The 17,701-nt window shown below is 59.4% G+C and overlaps 1 protein-coding gene and 1 non-coding gene across 7 annotated transcripts in view; both read left to right on the top strand.

The window, feature by feature from the left end:
- The window catches only part of NSD2 (nuclear receptor binding SET domain protein 2), a 76,414-nt gene extending 58,881 nt beyond the window's left edge, over window positions 1-17,533 (top strand). For 3 of the 6 annotated variants that reach the window (XM_027103933.1, XM_027103934.1, XM_027103936.1), the window contains 12 exons: window positions 151-274; window positions 716-916; window positions 1,692-1,871; window positions 2,246-2,402; window positions 2,534-2,739; window positions 3,684-3,787; window positions 5,127-5,396; window positions 6,249-6,365; window positions 11,735-11,876; window positions 12,164-12,270; window positions 13,040-13,244; window positions 14,025-17,533. In XM_027103933.1, coding sequence (XP_026959734.1) covers window positions 151-274; window positions 716-916; window positions 1,692-1,871; window positions 2,246-2,402; window positions 2,534-2,739; window positions 3,684-3,787; window positions 5,127-5,396; window positions 6,249-6,365; window positions 11,735-11,876; window positions 12,164-12,270; window positions 13,040-13,244; window positions 14,025-14,278 — 2,067 coding nt within the window. In that variant the 3' untranslated portion in view covers window positions 14,279-17,533. Of the gene's footprint in view, window positions 1-150; window positions 275-715; window positions 917-1,691; window positions 1,872-2,245; window positions 2,403-2,533; window positions 3,801-5,126; window positions 5,397-6,248; window positions 6,366-11,734; window positions 11,877-12,163; window positions 12,271-13,039; window positions 13,245-14,024 lie in introns of those variants that run through there. The other 3 variants (XR_003432315.1, XM_027103935.1, XM_027103937.1) reach the window with 3 other exon arrangements.
- Window positions 11,503-11,628, top strand: LOC113619336 (small Cajal body-specific RNA 23). Its single transcript, XR_003432364.1, has one exon.
- Window positions 17,534-17,701: the final 168 nt, after the last annotated feature.

Below are 17,701 nucleotides of genomic sequence, written 5' to 3'. Positions count from 1 at the left end.
GGGGCGGGCGGCCTCTGAGCAGCCGGTCGGGGAGCCCGGCCTCGTCGGCCCTCCTCCCACCCCTCAGCCGGGGCCCCAGAGCCCTGGGGGTCGGGGGATCGTGTGGAGTTTTGTTTCTCACACCTGGTCTCGCGCCCCTGTCGCCTGCAGCTGTGCGAGAAGCCAGGCAGCCTGGTGCTGTGCGAGGGCCCCTGCTGCGGCGCCTTCCACCTGGCCTGCCTGGGCCTCTCCCGGAGGCCGGAGGGGAGGTTCACGTGCAGCGAGTGCACCTCAGGTACGTCCCGCCCCGCCCCGCCCCGTCCCGCCCCGCCCCTCCGCGCCCCGCCCCGCCCCGCCGTGTGCTCCGGCTCTCGGCTGAGGTCACTGCCCACCTCCCGTCCCCTGGCCAGACTCTTCACAACTGGTGCCGTGTCGGGAGGACACCCGGAGCCTTCCCGGGAGCCCCCGGGGCCGGCCGTGGGGCACCTCTGCAGTTGGTCTGCTGCCCTCGGAGGGAGGGTGGGAGCCTTTCTTGGGAGGAGCCCCTTCCCCAGAGCTCCTCGCTCGTTTGAGAATGCGCCCTGCCTGGGCCGCCTGGTCAGACGAGCCTGTCCCTGCGGCAGAGCCGGGGCTCAGATCCCGGCGGGGTTGAAGGAGGAGCCGGTGCTCCAGCCACGAGGAGCTGCAGCTCAGGTCCTGTTCTGTGCCCCTCTCTCCGCCCCTCCGACCCCGTCAGGGATTCACTCGTGTTTCGTGTGTAAGGAGAGCAAGACCGACGTCAAGCGCTGCGTCGTGTCACAGTGTGGGAAGTTCTACCACGAGGCCTGCGTGCGCAAGTTCCCGCTGACGGTGTTCGAGAGCCGGGGCTTCCGCTGCCCTCTGCACAGCTGCCTGAGCTGCCATGCTTCCAACCCCTCGAACCCAAGGCCGTCGAAAGGTACAGACACGAGCGAGAGCCTCCGTGCCGGTTTGACACGGTCCTAGGCGCGTAGAGGGCAGGCAGGGGCTGTCAGGCTTGTCCCCCCGGATGTGGATTTGGAGGAACGGTTGGTGGTTCTCCTGTCACTGACTCCGCACGGGGTGGGGTTAGGGTCTTTCTTGATAGTCTCCTTCCTTCCTGCCCTAAGTGTCGTCTTAAAGATCCCTGGCTTTAGGAGCGGGAGGCCTTTGAGCCATTTTGATGGATTCTGTTTGTTCTGGCTTTAATGGTCCTTCACGTGTGAGAAAAATATTTTAAAATCCAGTCACATCGACGTTATGTCACGTTAGGTCTGTGGGATTGGGGGTGGCGGGTTACCGCTGCTTCCTGACGCCAGCGGTTCTCAGCCAGCCCTCCAGGGGACACACGGCCGTGTCTGGAGATGCTGCGGGGTATCTGCTGGCGCCCAGCGGGTAGAGGCCGGGGTGCTGCTAAACACCGTCCCATGCACAGGACGGCCCCGCGGGCCCCCGAGAAACCCTGGTTGACCTCATTTTAGAAAACAGCGTTTTAAATGCCTAACGGTTTTCTGACATCGTTTAGAAGCACCGTCGCCTTAAGGAAATGTGTTTTCATGACGTCTAATAAATATCCTTACCCTCCCACTCTAGTTATTTTGTTCATCAACTGCTTCCAGTGTATTTCCGCAGCAGCCCTGCACACCTGTGGAGGCTTGGTTCCTTGGGGTGCTCTGCTCAGTGCCTTGGGCTCTGGGGTGTCTCCCCTTCTCCAGGTAAAATGATGCGGTGTGTCCGATGCCCGGTCGCCTACCATGGTGGGGACGCGTGTCTGGCGGCGGGATGCTCGGTGATCGCGTCCAACAGCGTCATCTGCACGAACCACTTCACTGCCCGGAAGGGCAAGAGGCATCACGCCCATGTCAACGTGAGCTGGTGCTTCGTGTGCTCCAAAGGTGAGGAGCCCCCTGCGGCCAGCCCTGCGCTCCCATCGGGTCCATCTGGACGGTCAGGGCGCTGCTCCTCCTGGCTCCCAGGGCCGAGGGTGGGCCCGGCTGCAGCGCCTTTCGGGCCTTGGCTCTCCACCCTCCTGCCGCCGCCCCGTGCTTGCACATGTAGAGTCGCATACGTGGGAGCTCTGAGTTAACTGTGACCGTTTCACAGGCTTGTGGGACATCGTTAGTGGTGAAAACAAAACGTGCTTTGTGTTAACGTGCAGGTGACTCTTTAAGCTACTGTCTGAGGGTCAGAGGGTAAGAGCTGTAGACTGGGAAGGCCGCGGGGCTGAGCCGGGCGGGGGGGGGCGGGCTAAACGGCGCCCTCTGTGCAGGGGGAAGCCTGCTGTGCTGCGAGTCCTGCCCGGCGGCCTTCCACCCCGACTGCCTGAACATCGAGATGCCCGACGGCAGCTGGTTCTGCAACGACTGCAGGGCCGGGAAGAAGCTGCACTTCCAGGACATCATCTGGGTGAAGCTGGGGAACTACAGGTGTGGGAGGAGGCGCCTGCCCCTCTTTCCTTGTTCAAATGTCTTCTTTTACTTTACAGAACTTAACGCATTGAAATTACTGTCACTCTCTCTGAAGAGTCTGTGAATCCTGTTTTTAATATTTATAATAGATGGTGGCCGGCAGAAGTTTGCCATCCCAAAAATGTTCCCCCAAATATTCAGAAAATGAAGCACGAGATTGGAGAATTCCCTGTGTTTTTCTTTGGGTCTAAAGATTATTACTGGACGCATCAGGCGCGAGTGTTCCCGTACATGGAGGGGGACCGGGGCAGCCGCTACCAGGGGGTCAGCGGGATCGGAAGAGTCTTCAAAAACGGTACGGAGGCTGGTTCCCAGGTGGTCGGAGACAGCGCGCTCGGGTGCCCTTGCCAGTCCTCATTTCTGCTTCCAAATGTTTGACTTCTGTAGAAAACGCTGGACTCAGCATTCCGGCTGTACTTTACGTTAGAAAAAAGTAGGTCTGTAGACTGGTTTGTTGAAGCAGAGGGTAAGAGGTACTGTTTAATGACTTTTCTAACATTGGTCTGTGGTGACTTTCACTAACACGCATTAAAGCTATTTTTAAGAAATTATCTGCGTACTAATTTCCAGGAATCCCTTACCGCTTGCCTTTACGTGAGATGGCGGCGTGCAGGAAACTGGCCTGCGGTCCGGGCCTTGTGCACCGGCTTGCGGGCTCCCTTTGCCCATGAGCAGACACTCAGGTGCCCGGAGGGGCAGGTGTGGGCAGGTCAACAGGACGCCCTGCCCCCAACTCCACAGCCTGGGTGGGGACAGAGAAGACGGCACGCAGGTCTCGCTCGGTTGACCAGAGGGGACGGGACGGGCGGCAAGTGAGGACGGTGGGGAAGTGGGGCCTGTGCCCTCGCCCCCTCCGGGCAGGTGGCCGCGGGCCCTCTGCTCGCCTGGGGCCTCCGCACAGCTGACCCCTCAGCTTTCTCAAGGATTGTTACAAAAGGGAGGTCGCCGGACGTGGACGCGTGTGGGGGCTTAGGGTCGGCTGGCAGGTGCGGAGGGCGGACGCGCCGCGCTCCCTCGCCGAGAGGCCCCACCGAGCTGCCCCCGGGTTCTCTAGCCAGCAGGCGTCCCCGAGCTCCCGTCTGTGTGGATGCTGTGCGGCCCACCTCTGGTCTTAAGGAAACCGCAGACAACACTTAGCAGTGAGATGGAAGTTTAGACTAAACCGTTAAAATGCAGAGCGTAAAGGGCGGATGTGTTGATTTGCTAAAATCTTTCACTCACACATTGTTGACTTTTTAGCACTGCAAGAAGCCGAAGCTCGTTTCCGTGAAATCAAGCTTCAAAGGGAAGCCCGAGAAACGCAGGAGAGCGCGCGCAGGCCCCCACCCTACAAGCACATCAAGGTGACCATCCTGGCGGCGCTGGGGCGGGGGTGGGGGTGAGTCGCTCTCAGGCCCGCGGACTCTTCCTCCCCAGGCTGGGCTCGGCGGCCAGGAGGCTGGCCACAAGCGAGGGTCTGTGCCCAGGACAGTTGCACGAGGCGTCCTAGGCGGGGAGAAGATGCCGTCGCCACCCGGCGTGTCCTTTGCCACACGGGGGCACGGGGTGTGGGCAGGGGTCTCTGCCCAGGCGGTCTCTGCTTTGCCTCCGGGTGAGGCTCAGCCTGCTGGTCAGCGGGGGCTAGAACTACAGTCCTGGCCAGGCTGCCTGAGGCAGGAGGGGCAGAGGGACAGGCCGACCTCCCAGACCACGTACGCCGTCACCAAGTGCCGCAGACAGGCTCAGAGGAGCAGTGGCCCCCCCAGGCCAGTGCGCGGCCAGAGCCCCTGATAGAGCGCCCTTCCGCCTCGGGGTGTGGGGAGCGCAGGAGGGAGGGCAGGGGCCGTGTTCCCCAGTGCGTGGGCCTGGAGCCCCGCAGCCGACCACGCTTGGCAAGCCAGTGCACCCGCACTCTGTTGCCCGGGGCCCCGCGGCCTCTCGACGCGTGCTGGCCAACTTCTGGCAGCTCAGGGGCTCAGTCTTTGCTCCTAAAATCTGGACTGCAGTCAATGTCTGTGTGAAGGAAGCATTCCCTCTACTAATGTGTGTTTAGTCTTGTCTTTGGGATGAGTTCCCAGCCATGCAATTACTGGGTCAGAGAGCATGAAACTGGGACTCCTGAGGCCTATTCCGGATTTTCCCCCAACGCGCTGGCATCACTGCAGTCTCTCCCCCAGGGGGGAAGAGGGCGTCTCTCACCACGGTTTCCCCGGAGCTGCTCATCTCTGCTTTAGTTTCTTTTCAATTCTCGCTGCTGCTTTATCGTTTGCTCTGGTTTCTTAACAAGGAGCTGTGCGTTGACGAGGGTGGGGCCGCCGTGTGCCCGCCTCCTTGGGCGCCTCTGTGCGCTGGGTGAGGGGGTCTGCGAGGGGATCAGGTCTCGTGGTGTTGGCTGGGTGCCCCGCATCACTGAGCGGTCCCACGCGGTTCTCTCTCCTCCGACCACGGCCTGGCTCTCGGATGAACAAAGAACACAGCGCTAAGATGAGCCAGCACGGGGTGTTGGGGGACTGCCCTGCAGCCCACCTCGCGAAGCTCCCAGGGCAGGGCTGGGCCCGCCTCCGCCTGCCTCCCGGCCGCGTCCCCACTTGGCCTGAGTCTGAAAGGCCGCCGGGAGGCTTGGGTGGGTGGGGCAGGCGCGGCAGCCGGGACTCTGGAAGCACTCGGGGGCGAGTGGGCTGAGGCGCCGGCTCTCGCCTGCAGGTGAACAAGCCTTACGGGAAAGTGCAGATCCACACGGCGGACATCTCCGAGATCCCCAAGTGCAACTGCAAGCCCACCGACGAGAACCCCTGCGGCTCCGACTCGGAGTGTCTGAACCGCATGCTGATGTTCGAGTGCCACCCGCAGGTGTGCCCCGCGGGCGAGTCCTGCCAGAACCAGTGCTTCACCAAGCGCCAGTACCCCGAGACCAAGATCATCAAGACGGACGGCAAAGGCTGGGGCCTGGTGGCCAAGAGGGACATCAGGAAGGTGTGTGTGCGCGCGCGTGTCCGTCCCCAGGGCTCGCTCGCCGCTTCCTCGGACTTGGCTTTGCCCGTGGTGCTCTTGCACTCATGTGAGGACAGTATTTCGAAAACGGTTTTTGAGTTGTTACAACTGAGGATTGTAAAACATTCCATGAAAGATATCTATCAGAGTGAAACCCTTAAATTCCTTGAAACGTGCCCTCAGTCAGAACTCTGACGGCTGCCGTGGGGAAGGGAAAGGTTTGCTTAGAAGGGCAGCCAGGAGGGTCGCCAAGCAGAGCGTCGTGGACGCAGCTCCCGTGGGGGCCGTCCTGGGACAGTGTGGGACCAGGTTGTCGGAAGGTGACAGGGACCACGCACAGCCTGTCTCCGCTTGCGGGCTGGATGGCGGGATGCGTGCTTGTTGCAGCGAGCGAGCGCGGCAGCCTCAGACCCGGGACTGCGCTCGGCTGATCCCAGCAGCCCTGTTCCTGCACCTGCCTTGCCAGCTGGTTCGTCCGGGCTCTGGCAGGAGAGCTTGTGGGAGTGTTTCCACGCCTGCTCTGTCTCTGCTGGGGAGGTCGAGCGGTGAGGGCGGCTTCTGTGGGAGCTGGGGGCTGACGGTTACAAGCGCCCCCAAGACACGGGAGTGCTGGGAAGCAAGGGTTAGCGTGTTGCTGCTTCCAGAAGAAGGCTCAGGTACAGGCTTCAGTGACAGCCTCCACGAGACAGGCGTAGAATTGCCCGACTTGGCCGTAACGTCCAGGGACCTGGCGAGCCCCCTGCCCGACGCCTGCTCCTGGCGTGGGCTCTGGGCCCCAGTGCTGAGGCGCGGCCGGGCCGTTGGTCATCAGCAGCGCACTCTTCTGGTTTCCAGGGAGAGTTTGTGAATGAGTACGTGGGGGAGCTCATCGACGAGGAGGAGTGCATGGCAAGGATCCGACGCGCACACGAGAACGACATCACCCACTTCTACATGCTCACCATAGACAAGGTAACGCGCTGCGTCCTCAGGGTCCGTGTCTGTTGCTCACCATAGACAAGGTAACGCGCTGTGTCCTCAGGGCCCGTGTCTGTCCGCACGGGGCTTCCTGCGGCGTCGGACTGCACACCAGGTGACGCTGTCACGTCGTCTGCGTAGGTGTGTTTCGGGCACCTGTGCTTGTCTCCTTAAGCGCAGTGTCTTCTGGCCACCGCCTGAGGGCCAGGGTGACCGGCTCTCGGCGTGGGACTTCCTGGAGCGTCACGTGTCCCTCTGATGCGTGACGGGTACACTGAACAGTCTTTCCCAGGGTCAGAGAAGAGCATGGTTAGGGGAATTGCACATCCTTCCAGGTACATAGTGGTCTTCTGGGCTGCTTGTTAGGTGTCTGAAGCCCAGGTTTGTGAACATTTGTCAGCGTTCTCAGCAGGTGGGTAAGACGATTTGTCAGCACGTGCGGGTGGAGAAGAACGGGCACGTCCGGGACACTGGGTGCCCAGCTGACAGGCCCCTTCTGGTCGCTCCAAGGAGACACAACCCCAGGAGGTGGCGAGTTTATGTACCCTCTGCCATCCGCCCTCATTTTTGGGTGGTGGCGGTGAGGGGGGTTATTTGATTAGCAATGGGAACCCTAGGCCTATGCCTTCCTGTGTTTAGGCGTCTAAGTTTGAACTACTTACATGTTGTGGAAAATGCCAGGTTGTCACTTAACATACAAATTAGTCCTTGAAATGATGATTCACCGAGGGCACCTGGCTGAAGCCGAGATAAATTCCACGACGCATGAGACGTTGAAACAATGCATCCCTCATCCATTTCCTGCAAGAGTAAAAGAAGCCGCACCTCCCTACACGGTACAAGCGCAACAGAGCAGGACCTCCGCGAGCAGACCTCACATAGAAGGCTCAGCGTCGGTGAGAATCTGAGGGGTGAGATTAAATCTGAAAGAAAGGATTAAATCAACACGTTACAGATGGTTAAAGCCATAAAAGGAGGTTTAGAGACACGGGAACAAGACACTGAGGGATGAATCAGGCAGATGTGAACCAACAGTTAAAACTGGGAGTTAACATATAGTCATTGAAAGTAACCCAGTGGACGGGTTAAGAAAAGTTAGACCGCAGCAGGGAAGTGACTGCAGCAGAAGGAGCTTCTGCGAATCCGTCTGGACGCGCGGCACGGGAACATGGAGCGATGAGGCTGGAGAAAGAGGCCGAGAGACGGGAAGACAGACGCTCAGTAGATGTTCCAGAAGGAAGACGGAAGGGAGACCTGGGGGAGAGGCGGGACGGAGAAAGAATTTATGGAACCTCTGTGACCCGGATCATTCCATGGCTGAAGCTGAACAAGTTTTGGGCAGGACAGATAAAAATAAACCCATACCTAGGCGTGCTGCTCTAACAAAACGCCTGTGAGACGCCGCACACCACGAGGATGGAGGGCAACAGAGGGACTCCCCGGGGGCCCAGCGGTTAGGACCCGGCGCCTCCACAGCTGAGGGCCCAGCTTCGATCCCTGGTCGAGGAACTGAGGTCTTACAAGTCGCACAGTGCAGCCAAAACAAAAGAAAAAGACAGCCGAGAAAAAAAAGACGGGGCGCGTCCCAGGGAGCGACAGTCGGGTGGCCAGCCGCCTAGCACGACGGAAACCAGGGGCACTTCTGCTCCTCAGGGAGGGGACCCCTTGGCCCTGCACCTCGCACCCTCCGGGCCGGGGCCAAGCGAGCTGACCGTCAGCGCCACGTGGCGGAGGAGATAGTAAAGGAGGTTCTTCAGGGGCTTCAGAAGTTACGTGTGAGGCGCGAGAAGGATGGTGGACAAGAGGTGGCGCGCGCGCGGGTGTGGCTGTCACAGGTGCCGAGTGCTGGTGAATGCGGGGCAGCGGGGCCGGGATGGCGTCACAGAGGGCGTCAGAAGAGAGGCGAGGCCAGTGGGAGCTGCGTGTTTGCTGTGGGTGGAGGGTAGGCTTCACTAACTCGTGCTTTGTCAGGCATACGCAGGAAGTGACTGAATGAGTAGAAATGGAGAGTGTAACTTCCGCCTTGTGAGAGAGTGGGAAAGTGCATGAAGAAAAGTGTCCGTCAATAGAAAGTGAGGGAGGAGGGAGGAAAAAAGGAGAAAAGATAGTAATCAGAAAACACCAGGTAGGGAGTTCCCTGGCAGTCCCATGGTTAGGACTCAGCTCTCACTGCCCAGGGCCCTGGTTCGATCCCTGGTCGAGGAACTAAGATCCCACAAGGCGCTGCCAAAAAACCCCTTAATCTATAAAAATGAAATTAAAAAATCTATACGTAGGATCTTGGTAGAAGATGGCGGTGCTCAATTCCAAAGCAGCAACAAAAAGATACACCAAGTACATCTTCAGTGAAACTAAGGACCTCGTCACCCACGAGCAGACGGAAGACGCTGTCTGAGAGCAGGGGACTCGGAGGCTGAGGTGCTGCAGAGTTGACGCCTCTAGGCCCCCCCCCGCCCCCGAGGTGCCTGCTCCCAGCAGAACTGAGCGGTCCCGACTCGCCTCCTTACTGCTGACAGTCGCACAAGAGGATGAACTAGTAGACGTATATCCAGCGGTCTCAGAAGGGGGCCTCAGAGAAAGAGGGGTGGGTGGGGACCTGTGGTGACAGGCCTCGGAAGGACCGTCTTCCAAAGTACGGCAGCTTTCTGTGAGGCAGAGAGGGGGCCTAAGGCTCTAGAGCCTGGGGAGCTGTGGGCCATCAGGTGGCCACAGAGCAGGGAGCCCAGAGACAGGGCACCCAGAATGCAGCCAGCAGCTGCTCCAGGAGCCCCAGCACGTTTCGAGAGGATCTGTCAACAAAGAGCAGCAGAACCTCCCTGCGGCTGGGGAGACACGGCCAGAGCTGGGGACATCGTGCCCCAGCAGTCGGCGTGCACTTCTGAAGCACAAGGGGTTAGAGAGACGGCCACTTAGCAAGCTGAGCTGGACCTCGAACTCGGAGACTGAGAGTGAAACGAGCCGCAGCCAGAGCATCTCTGAAGCTTAAACCCCTGGAGCGGCACCTGAGCAGACGCAGGATGGACACGGCACGGCGGAAAGAGAGGAAGGTTAGAAAGAAAGCGTGGCCGGGGGACAGGCCGCGGAGGGTCTCTCTGCGTGACGGGAGTCTAGGTATTGAAGGAATACCCTGTGTTTCAGGGGCAGTCCATCCAAAGTGGTCGACGTGGTAAATACCTCATTAAAGTTACTGGACATAGCAAGGAACCCTTTGGCCAGCTCGGCCAAAAAACTGAGTTCCTTGTAAGGGGAAGACAGTGAGGCCGTCTCGAGGCTTCTCGTGGCAGAATCCAGCGCCTGAGCACAGAGGAGCACTGATAAGGTTTTCAAGGAAAGAGTGAACTGGAGACTTTCTCTCCAGCCGACTGGTTCTGTAGACGTAGATGTCAGAGTGACAGGTGTGGACACGGGAGCTGAGGGCACCGGTCCTTTGGGGGAAGCTGCTGAAGGATGGGTTCTAGGCGACCCCCGCAAAGCGACTGGTGGTGGTACAGGTATCGGGAACTTGTGCCGAACTGTGACTCCCGACAGCAACAGGGGAGGCCAGAGAGTGAGGTAAACTCACCTCTGATGCTGATGCCTGAGCGTCAGGCTGATAAGACAAGTAGGAGTAGCTTTCAGCATTTTTAAGTATCAAGGTAAGAATGCCGCGGAAAACTGGGTTGTAAGGATGGAGGTGGGTCAGGGGAGACCACTGCAAGAGGAGGTTGCGGGCGCCGTATGCAGGCAAAGATGCCCTCGATAAAGGACAGCCAGCAGGGAAAATAAAGTTCCCAACATAACAGGAAAATCAGTAATTAAAAAACCCCATTACTTCATAGCAAAAGGCTTAAAACCCAAATAAGCAAGCAAATTAGATTGATGGAATTGTGCCCAGCATGTGAGTCATATTTGTAAAAGGGAGTTGGGTTAACTCATCTATTAGAAGATTTCCAGATTGGTTCATGAGCGAGGCCTGTTCCTCTGCTGTATCTAAGAAACAGAGGGATCCTGAACGTTGAAAATAAGACTGTGCACAAAAGTGTGTCAGGTGGAGTCAAATTAAAAAAGAATTGTTCTCAGACAAGGCAAAATTTGGGCCCCAGCGCATTCAGTGAGACAGAGGAAGGCCTTTTAACGTCAAGAGCGCCGCCAGGGACCAGGATACATCCTGCAGGGTGTGCCCCAAATAACAGCGCAGCCACCCCCTCAGAGCCACAATTCAGGGAGGCACAGGAGACAGCCAAGTGAGGGTCCACGTCTTGGAGCGAGAGGTCCTAGGCAGAGAATCAGCATGGACTTAGCACCAACTACAAAGAGAAGCAGCCGTGCGGAGAGCCCGTGGCCGCAGCGGTGGGACAGCGGAAACGGGAAGCAGCGGCAGGTTCATCAGTAGAGGACGGCTGGGCACCAGCATCCCGGCCCTGAGGAGCCGAGGCAGCTGCTCAGAGCAGGTTCGGCGGTTCCTTTCAGTGAGGCAGGAGCACGCGCTTCTGAGATGTGTCCACCTTCAGAGGAGCAGCTAGCGTCCGGGTGTGAGCGTGTGGCTGAGGCCCCCGCCCGGGGCCGCCCGTCCAGGGCAGGGGGGCCTGGCAGGCGTCTCGATGCCACGCTCCTGGGGTGCCTGTGCACACGTCCTGTCCCCCACTCACAGACCCCGTGTGGCGTTACCGCGTGACCGTGATGCTTTTTGTGGCCTAGTTTCAAGTGCCCTCCCGCCTCCGGTATGTCTTTCTCCCGTCCCTTGCAGTCGCGCGGTCGATGAGAGACCCTTAGGGTGAGGAAGGCAAGGTCACCGCTCCCTGATGCCGGGCGAGTGCATCGTCTGGGTTTTGCCACAGTAGGAGTACATCTCCGTGTACACAGAGGCGCTTGCCTTTCGGGGGGTCGAGTCCCGGGAGCATGAAGGCGGGACCCTCATCGCTTTTGCCCGGGTGCGTCTCAAGACTGCTTCTGCCGCAGGGGTTGGCCCCCCTCCCATCAGCCAGCGTGGCCTCACGGCCTCAGGACGTTCTCCTGGTTTCCTCCACCGCTGGGCTGTCTCGACTTGCTGGCTGGTTTGTGTCGTAAGCGGTCAGTCCTGTCCTCTGTCAGGCTGTTGGTGTCCGGCTCCCTCACTTGCCGTCCGACGTCGGGGAGCTCGGCTCACTGTCCCCCGCTCACCAGCGCTCGGTCCCTCCGTGTGGTGTGACCTGCCTGCCCTCCGTGAGCAAGAGAAACAGGACTGGTTTGGGGGTGTCCCATCTGAGTGGACCTGGGAGACCACGTTCTCAGTGCAACACCAGGTGTCCAGCACGACGGTGACGATTCCCTTTGAATGAGAACGTGATGGCTGAGAGTTGCCCACGTGTGTAGATGCTGCTTGAAACTTGAGTTGTGCCTTACAGGACCGTATAATCGACGCCGGCCCCAAAGGAAACTACTCCCGGTTCATGAATCACAGCTGCCAGCCCAACTGCGAGACCCTCAAGTGGACAGTGAACGGTGACACGCGCGTGGGCCTGTTTGCCGTGTGTGACATTCCTGCAGGTACCGTGCCTCCGGGGCTCCCCGTGGGGCTCCCAGCCGAGCGGGCAGGTGGAGGGCCCTTGTCCGATGCTGTGTGTGGCCGGACCGCCGGGCTCGGGGAGGGCGGGCGGCTGGCGATTTGGAAGTTGTGTTTTGTTTGGAACGTGCACCTTGCAGCGTGGAATCGAAAGCCGTGCGGGGACAGTACAGGTGCGCTGACAGGCGCAGGGCTCGTAGACCTGATGCAGCCTTCTTGGCAGGGTCGGGAGAAGGGCAGTGTCCCAGTGTGGCTTGTCTCCCTCACCCAGGGACAGAGTTGACCTTCAACTACAACCTCGACTGTCTGGGCAACGAGAAAACAGTCTGTCGGTGCGGGGCCTCCAACTGCAGCGGGTTCCTCGGGGACAGGCCCAAGGTGAGCGGTGGCGGGAGCGGAGTCTGCCGGGCGGGGCGAGGACGGCAGGGGAGGCCAGGCGCCAGACTCGGTGGCTGCCCCTGCAGAGGCCACAGCGTGCTGGGGCTTCACGGCCTGGAGCCGGGAATCCAAAGTGAGAGCCTCCGTACGCGCCTGGCGGCACGTGGCGTTCTGCCTGCGTGTCTGTTTCCGCGTCTCCTTCCCTCTTTCACAAGGACGCCGGGTGGTTGTGCAGGGTTAGGGCCCGCTGCTTTACATCTGCAGCGACCCTACTTCCAAGCAAGGTCACATTTGAGGTTCCAGGAAGGACATGGCTTTGGGGGGGGGGGGGGGGGGGGACACGGCTCCACTCAGCACACTTAGCCCCTTCCCTGTGCTGGGTAAAACGCGGGCCTGAAGCCTCTGGACGGCCGCAGGCATCCAGGCCCAGAGGTGGGATGTCCACAGCGGGCCTGCCGCTTCACCTGGCTTTTCTCATCTGTTCTCAAACGACGCGCCGCGTGGGGAAAGAGCCTGCCCTGGGCCGCATGCCCGCTGAGCGGCGCTGCGGCCGGTGGCCTGTGTTGTTTCCTACAGGCAGTAAATGGGAACAGGTCGGGCCCCTGCATTTTCCCTGTCGGCTGCAGACCCCCCACTCTTCTCCTGTGAGACCATCCTCAGGGGTCCCTGGCGCTCCCGACCTGGACCTTGGCCCTGGTGACCCCTCGGGACAGCTGGCCTCAGTGTGCGCAGTTCCCTTGAGTGAACTGCATTTATTTCTTCATTCTAGACCTCAGCATCCCTTTCCTCGGAGGAAAAGGGCAAAAAGACCAAGAAAAAAACCAGGAGGCGTCGAACGAAAGGCGAAGGGAAGAAGCCGTCTGAGGACGAGTGCTTCCGCTGCGGTGACGGCGGGCAGCTGGTGCTGTGCGACCGCAAGTCCTGTACCAAGGCCTACCACCTGCCCTGCCTGGGCCTGGGCAAGCGGCCCTTCGGTGGGTCCCCAGCCCGGGCAGCCGAGGCCAGACCACCCGGCGCAGCCCTTGGGGGCCGGCAGGGGCTGGGGGAAGGTGCCGGGAGGAGCTGCTTGGGAGCGAGGGGCCCCGCACCCCTGGGTCTCAGCTGGGAAGACGGGGAGGGGCTGGGGCTGGGGCTGGGGCTGGAGTCTGCCCTTCAGAGAGATGATGGGCTCCGGCGTGCACAGAGCGGCCATGTCACCTCGGGAGGGAAGCCGAGAGGCCCTCACCCGGAGACACAAGCGGCAAAGCTAGAAAAGGAGACGTCAAATGTGTTTGACTGTGAAACAAACACTGTGTGTGGCACGAGATGATGCAGCAGGGCCAGCAGGCGGGCGGCAGAGAGGCTCACGGTGGGCGTGCCGGTCTCCCCAGACCGCGCTAAGAGCCTTTGCAGGCGGACCCCAGAGAGATCGGGGCCCCCGAAACACTCGGCCCGGCTGCACACCCATCGCCGGACAGCAGCCGGGGCGGCAGGGCCCCCGGTGCCGCTGGGCCATCTGGGCTCGGAGGTGGGGCCTGCTCGCTGCCCTCCGGCCCCAGGCCTCTGAGCACCAGCTTTAGCTTCTCTTTACCTTTCGACACTTGCCTGGAAAGCGGTGTCTTGGTTTAGTTTGTGTTCATCTGACTAGACTGAGTTTTTTTTTGTTTTTTTTTTTTTAGACTGAGTTTTAAAGTTAGTTTTCAACCATGGAAATGTTACAGTGTTACAAGTTGCCATTCCTCTCTTCTGTCTGGTGATACTTTGTTTCGTTGCAGGGAAGTGGGAATGTCCTTGGCATCACTGTGACGTGTGTGGGAAACCTTCCACTTCATTTTGCCACTTTTGCCCCAATTCGTTTTGCAAGGAACACCAGGACGGGGCAGCCTTCAGCTCCACCCAGGACGGGCGGCCATACTGCGGCGAGCACGACTTGCGGGCAGAGCCGGCCGAGCAGCCCTGCCCGGAACCCAAGTCCAAGGGGAGGAGGAAGAAGAGGAGGTGCTGGCGGAGGGTCACGGAGGGCAAATAGCGCCAGGCCGGGGCGGGGTGAGATCGGGGGCCCCGCGTGGCCGGCCCGCCCTGTGCGCAGAGGGCCGGAGGACGCCGCCCGCAGCCCCCGGGACGCACGCACAGGCCTCCTCGGGAGGGGGCGCCTCCCGTCACTGAGCCATCCCAGCAGCGCCCGCTGCGCCGCACTGACCGTCCAAGCCGCGTGGTTCCAGCCGCGAGGTGCGGACGCCCCAGGACAGACAAGCCTGACTACACAGCATTACAGCTACACTTGAATCTCAGAACGTCAAGGTGCCCTCCCGCTCTACTTTGCTAGGTTAAAGTTACAACGGAAAAGTAATTGGCATACGAAATGCTTTTATCTCCCCTGAGATGTAGAGAGTAGTATTTTTTCGGAGGATCACTCTTACCTCTTTTAATCTTGACAACGTCACCCAGCCTGCTTCCCCGTTGCCATCACTCAGGAGAGGAGACCAGGGTGGGGCCTGGGCAAGGACTCAAGACCCCGGGTGCCCTGGGAACCATGATTCTGCTCTTATGAAACAGCTGTATGATTTCTTTTTTGTACTAATGTGAAGTTTTTCCTCAGAATGCTTCTTTTCCATCCTAGTGAGGAGCCGGCCCCAGGACGGTGACTAGCGTAGTGGTGTTGTGGGATCTCCCCTGTCGTGTTTCTCTCCGTGGACTTGAACCAAGTGCTGCTGCCACGTCGGCCTTTAAAGCACAGGCTCACGTGGGGCAGCCTCCCCGGAGGGTCTCATCACTTGGGGGAAGAGTTTGTACATTTTTTCGGGTGGCTTTTCTTTACCAGTTTCTGGCTTTTATTCTCAATATATTTTTGCTAAACTTGTTTCACAAATTACCACCGACTGAAATGCGTGTTTACTGATGCGTGTGTGACCCGCTGAGCTGTGTGACGCGGCCACTTAGGGAAACGGTTTGTCCGGCGCTCTGCCCGGTGGCGTCTCGGGTGACGGTCGCGCAGCAGGGCACTGCTGGGTGCCCCTCCCACACACACCCCGGGACGCGGAGCTCGCGGGGGACGTGTGCGTCCAGGCGCTCCTCCCGGGCTGAGGAAAGAGCGAGTTCAGGCGCATCGTCACCCCAAGTGACTGCACGCGTGCTGTGGGCCTGTTCCCGGGAAGCCTGAGCCGCGCTGGGCAGACGCCCTCGGCCAGGGCCCCTCGGAGGAGCGCTTGTCCTGGGACTCGGGCCGGCCTGCCGGGCGTGGGCACCCAGCCTTGGAACAGCCCGGCCGACACTGTCCCCTGGGAGATTTCCATGGACCGTTAGCCCCACGCAGGGAGAAGCTTCTGCGAAGCACAGCGTTCCCATGGACCCCGGGACGCTGGGAGCGCCCTGCCAGGAGCCCGTGTGCCTGCCTGTCTCCACTCGCGGTGGGAGGGAAGGGGGCGCTCAGCAGCAGGTGCTTTTTTCTAGCCTCCTCTTCTTAAAATAACCTGAGGAGAACATCTCCTCTGCAGAAAAGTTTACACAACTGTTCTTGAAAACTGCCACGGAGGTCTCCTGTTGGTCTCTCTTACCGTTTTCGCCTCGGAGAATTGCAGGATATACCAACACTTGGACCCAAGTTCACTACTGCTCCGGGGTCCTGCGACGGGAGCTGTGGGGGGAGGGGGCGGTCTCGGCCAGGCCGGGACCCCTGGGGAAGCACCTGCTCCAGGTGCGAGGCGCCCGGGCCTCCCCAGGCACGGACTAGGAGAGTCGGCTGACCGAGGCCGTCCTGCTGGCCCTTCTCTGGTGACCCTGGGGCAAGTGACGTAGGACCAAAGGAAAAACAAGCCGTGTCCTCAGCTGGTGCTTCCACGGGCGGCTCGGTTCTCTGGAAACGCGCCTGCTCGGTGAGACGCAGGGGCCGTGGGGTTCAGAACTCTTCGTTTCTCTCAAATGGTCTTTTAAGAAAATACTGGATTGACGTAGATTCATGCTCCTTAGGCCCTGAACCTGGCGCCTGCGCGCTCTGGGGCTGGGCACGAGGGGCGCCGAGGCCTGGTGCCAGCGCAGCGGCCGCGGGCGCAGCCCCGCCCTTCAGAGCCAGGGGCCTCGGTGTGGGCTGACGTCACTCGCCCTTTCCTGCCGGTGAGGGACTTCTGCCTAAGTCAGAACATCAGAATTGGTTTTGCAGTGCACTTTGGGGAGCAGATTAACTTATTTTTGTATTTGACAGTAGTAAAAATTTTGTGTGATTTTTGAGTCACTTTGATATTACTTCCAAATTCTTTTATAACCTTTCTGAAGGAAATACTGGAAAACTTATTTTAGATATGGTTGCCCTCTTTCCAAAAACTGTTAAACTAATGAGCAAATAACACTAACTCTGAGAATCTCCAGAAAACCAGTTTATGGATCTGAGCACAAGGCATTGCAGGAGCAGTGGGGCTGCAGGGGCCCTCCCGACGGGGCCGAGGCCTTTGCTCCGAGTCTGAGGGGAGCTTGCTTCGGGGGAGTCGGTCTTTCCTGAACGTCAGCTTCAGCCCTTCGTCGTTAATGTGAAGCAGAAACACAATGAAAACCGCCCAAACACCTCAGGATTCCTCAGCATCAGGAGCTGACCAGGACCCCTCGTGTGTCGTGTCGACGCCAGCGCGGGCCTCTGGACACGGGGACGCTTCTCTCCGTTGGGGGTCGTGGGCGCATGTCCAAAGCGGGTGATAAGCTGCGAGCACCACGGGGAGGCCGCCTGGCGCCCCCGCCCGGGTCCCGTCCTCCGAGAATGCTCGGGACCCCCTGCCTCACCCTCAGGTCTGCGCCCCGGCGCCTTCCCAGTGTTTCCCTTGACACATAAACTGCAGTGTGTGCGGCGCCATCTTCTAGAACTGCCGTATGTCCAGGAATAAGAAAAGATAAGCCCGTTTTTACGAAAGGTAACACAGACGACTGTCAGTTGCCGAACTCTCGATCCTGTGAGATGTGGAGCGTTTGATGAGTGAGTAAAGTGCTGTGTCCGCAGGCGTCGTGTCCACCGCACCCTGTTGAGATGTGAAATTAAACAGAAACCTCAACGTGCCTACTGGTGTCTCAGCGTCGCAGGGAACGCGGCCAGGCTCCGCCTTTGGGGGGGGGTGTACCAGGTGCTACCGCCAATTTTGACAGACTTAAAAAACTTGAAATTCACTTCTGGGGGAAGATACTGAAATGTAGATTTGAGAATTGCTGGTTGCGGGGAAATAGGATTTAAGGTCGGAAGTTGTGTTTGGAAGATTGTGTATGAGTATTTTTGTATTAAAAAATTTAAAGGCTTTTTTCTTTATGTGGAATTGCATTTTGAAGTTTGGGTCTCTCTTCCATTCCCCCGGTCCCTTTTCTTTCTTTTTTTTTTTGGTCGCGCTGTGCCGCATGCGGGATCTTAGTTCCCCGACCAGGGACGGAACCTACGCCCCCTGCGGTGGAAGCACCAGGCGAGTCCCGCTGCCAGTCACTT

The sequence above is a fragment of the Aethalodelphis obliquidens genome, unplaced genomic scaffold (genome assembly GCF_003676395.1).
Source record: "Aethalodelphis obliquidens isolate GAN/ISIS:26980383/991018 unplaced genomic scaffold, ASM367639v1 scaffold6, whole genome shotgun sequence".
Taxonomy (NCBI): Eukaryota; Metazoa; Chordata; class Mammalia; order Artiodactyla; family Delphinidae; genus Aethalodelphis; species Aethalodelphis obliquidens.
This window is presented reverse-complemented; position numbering and strand designations above follow the sequence as displayed.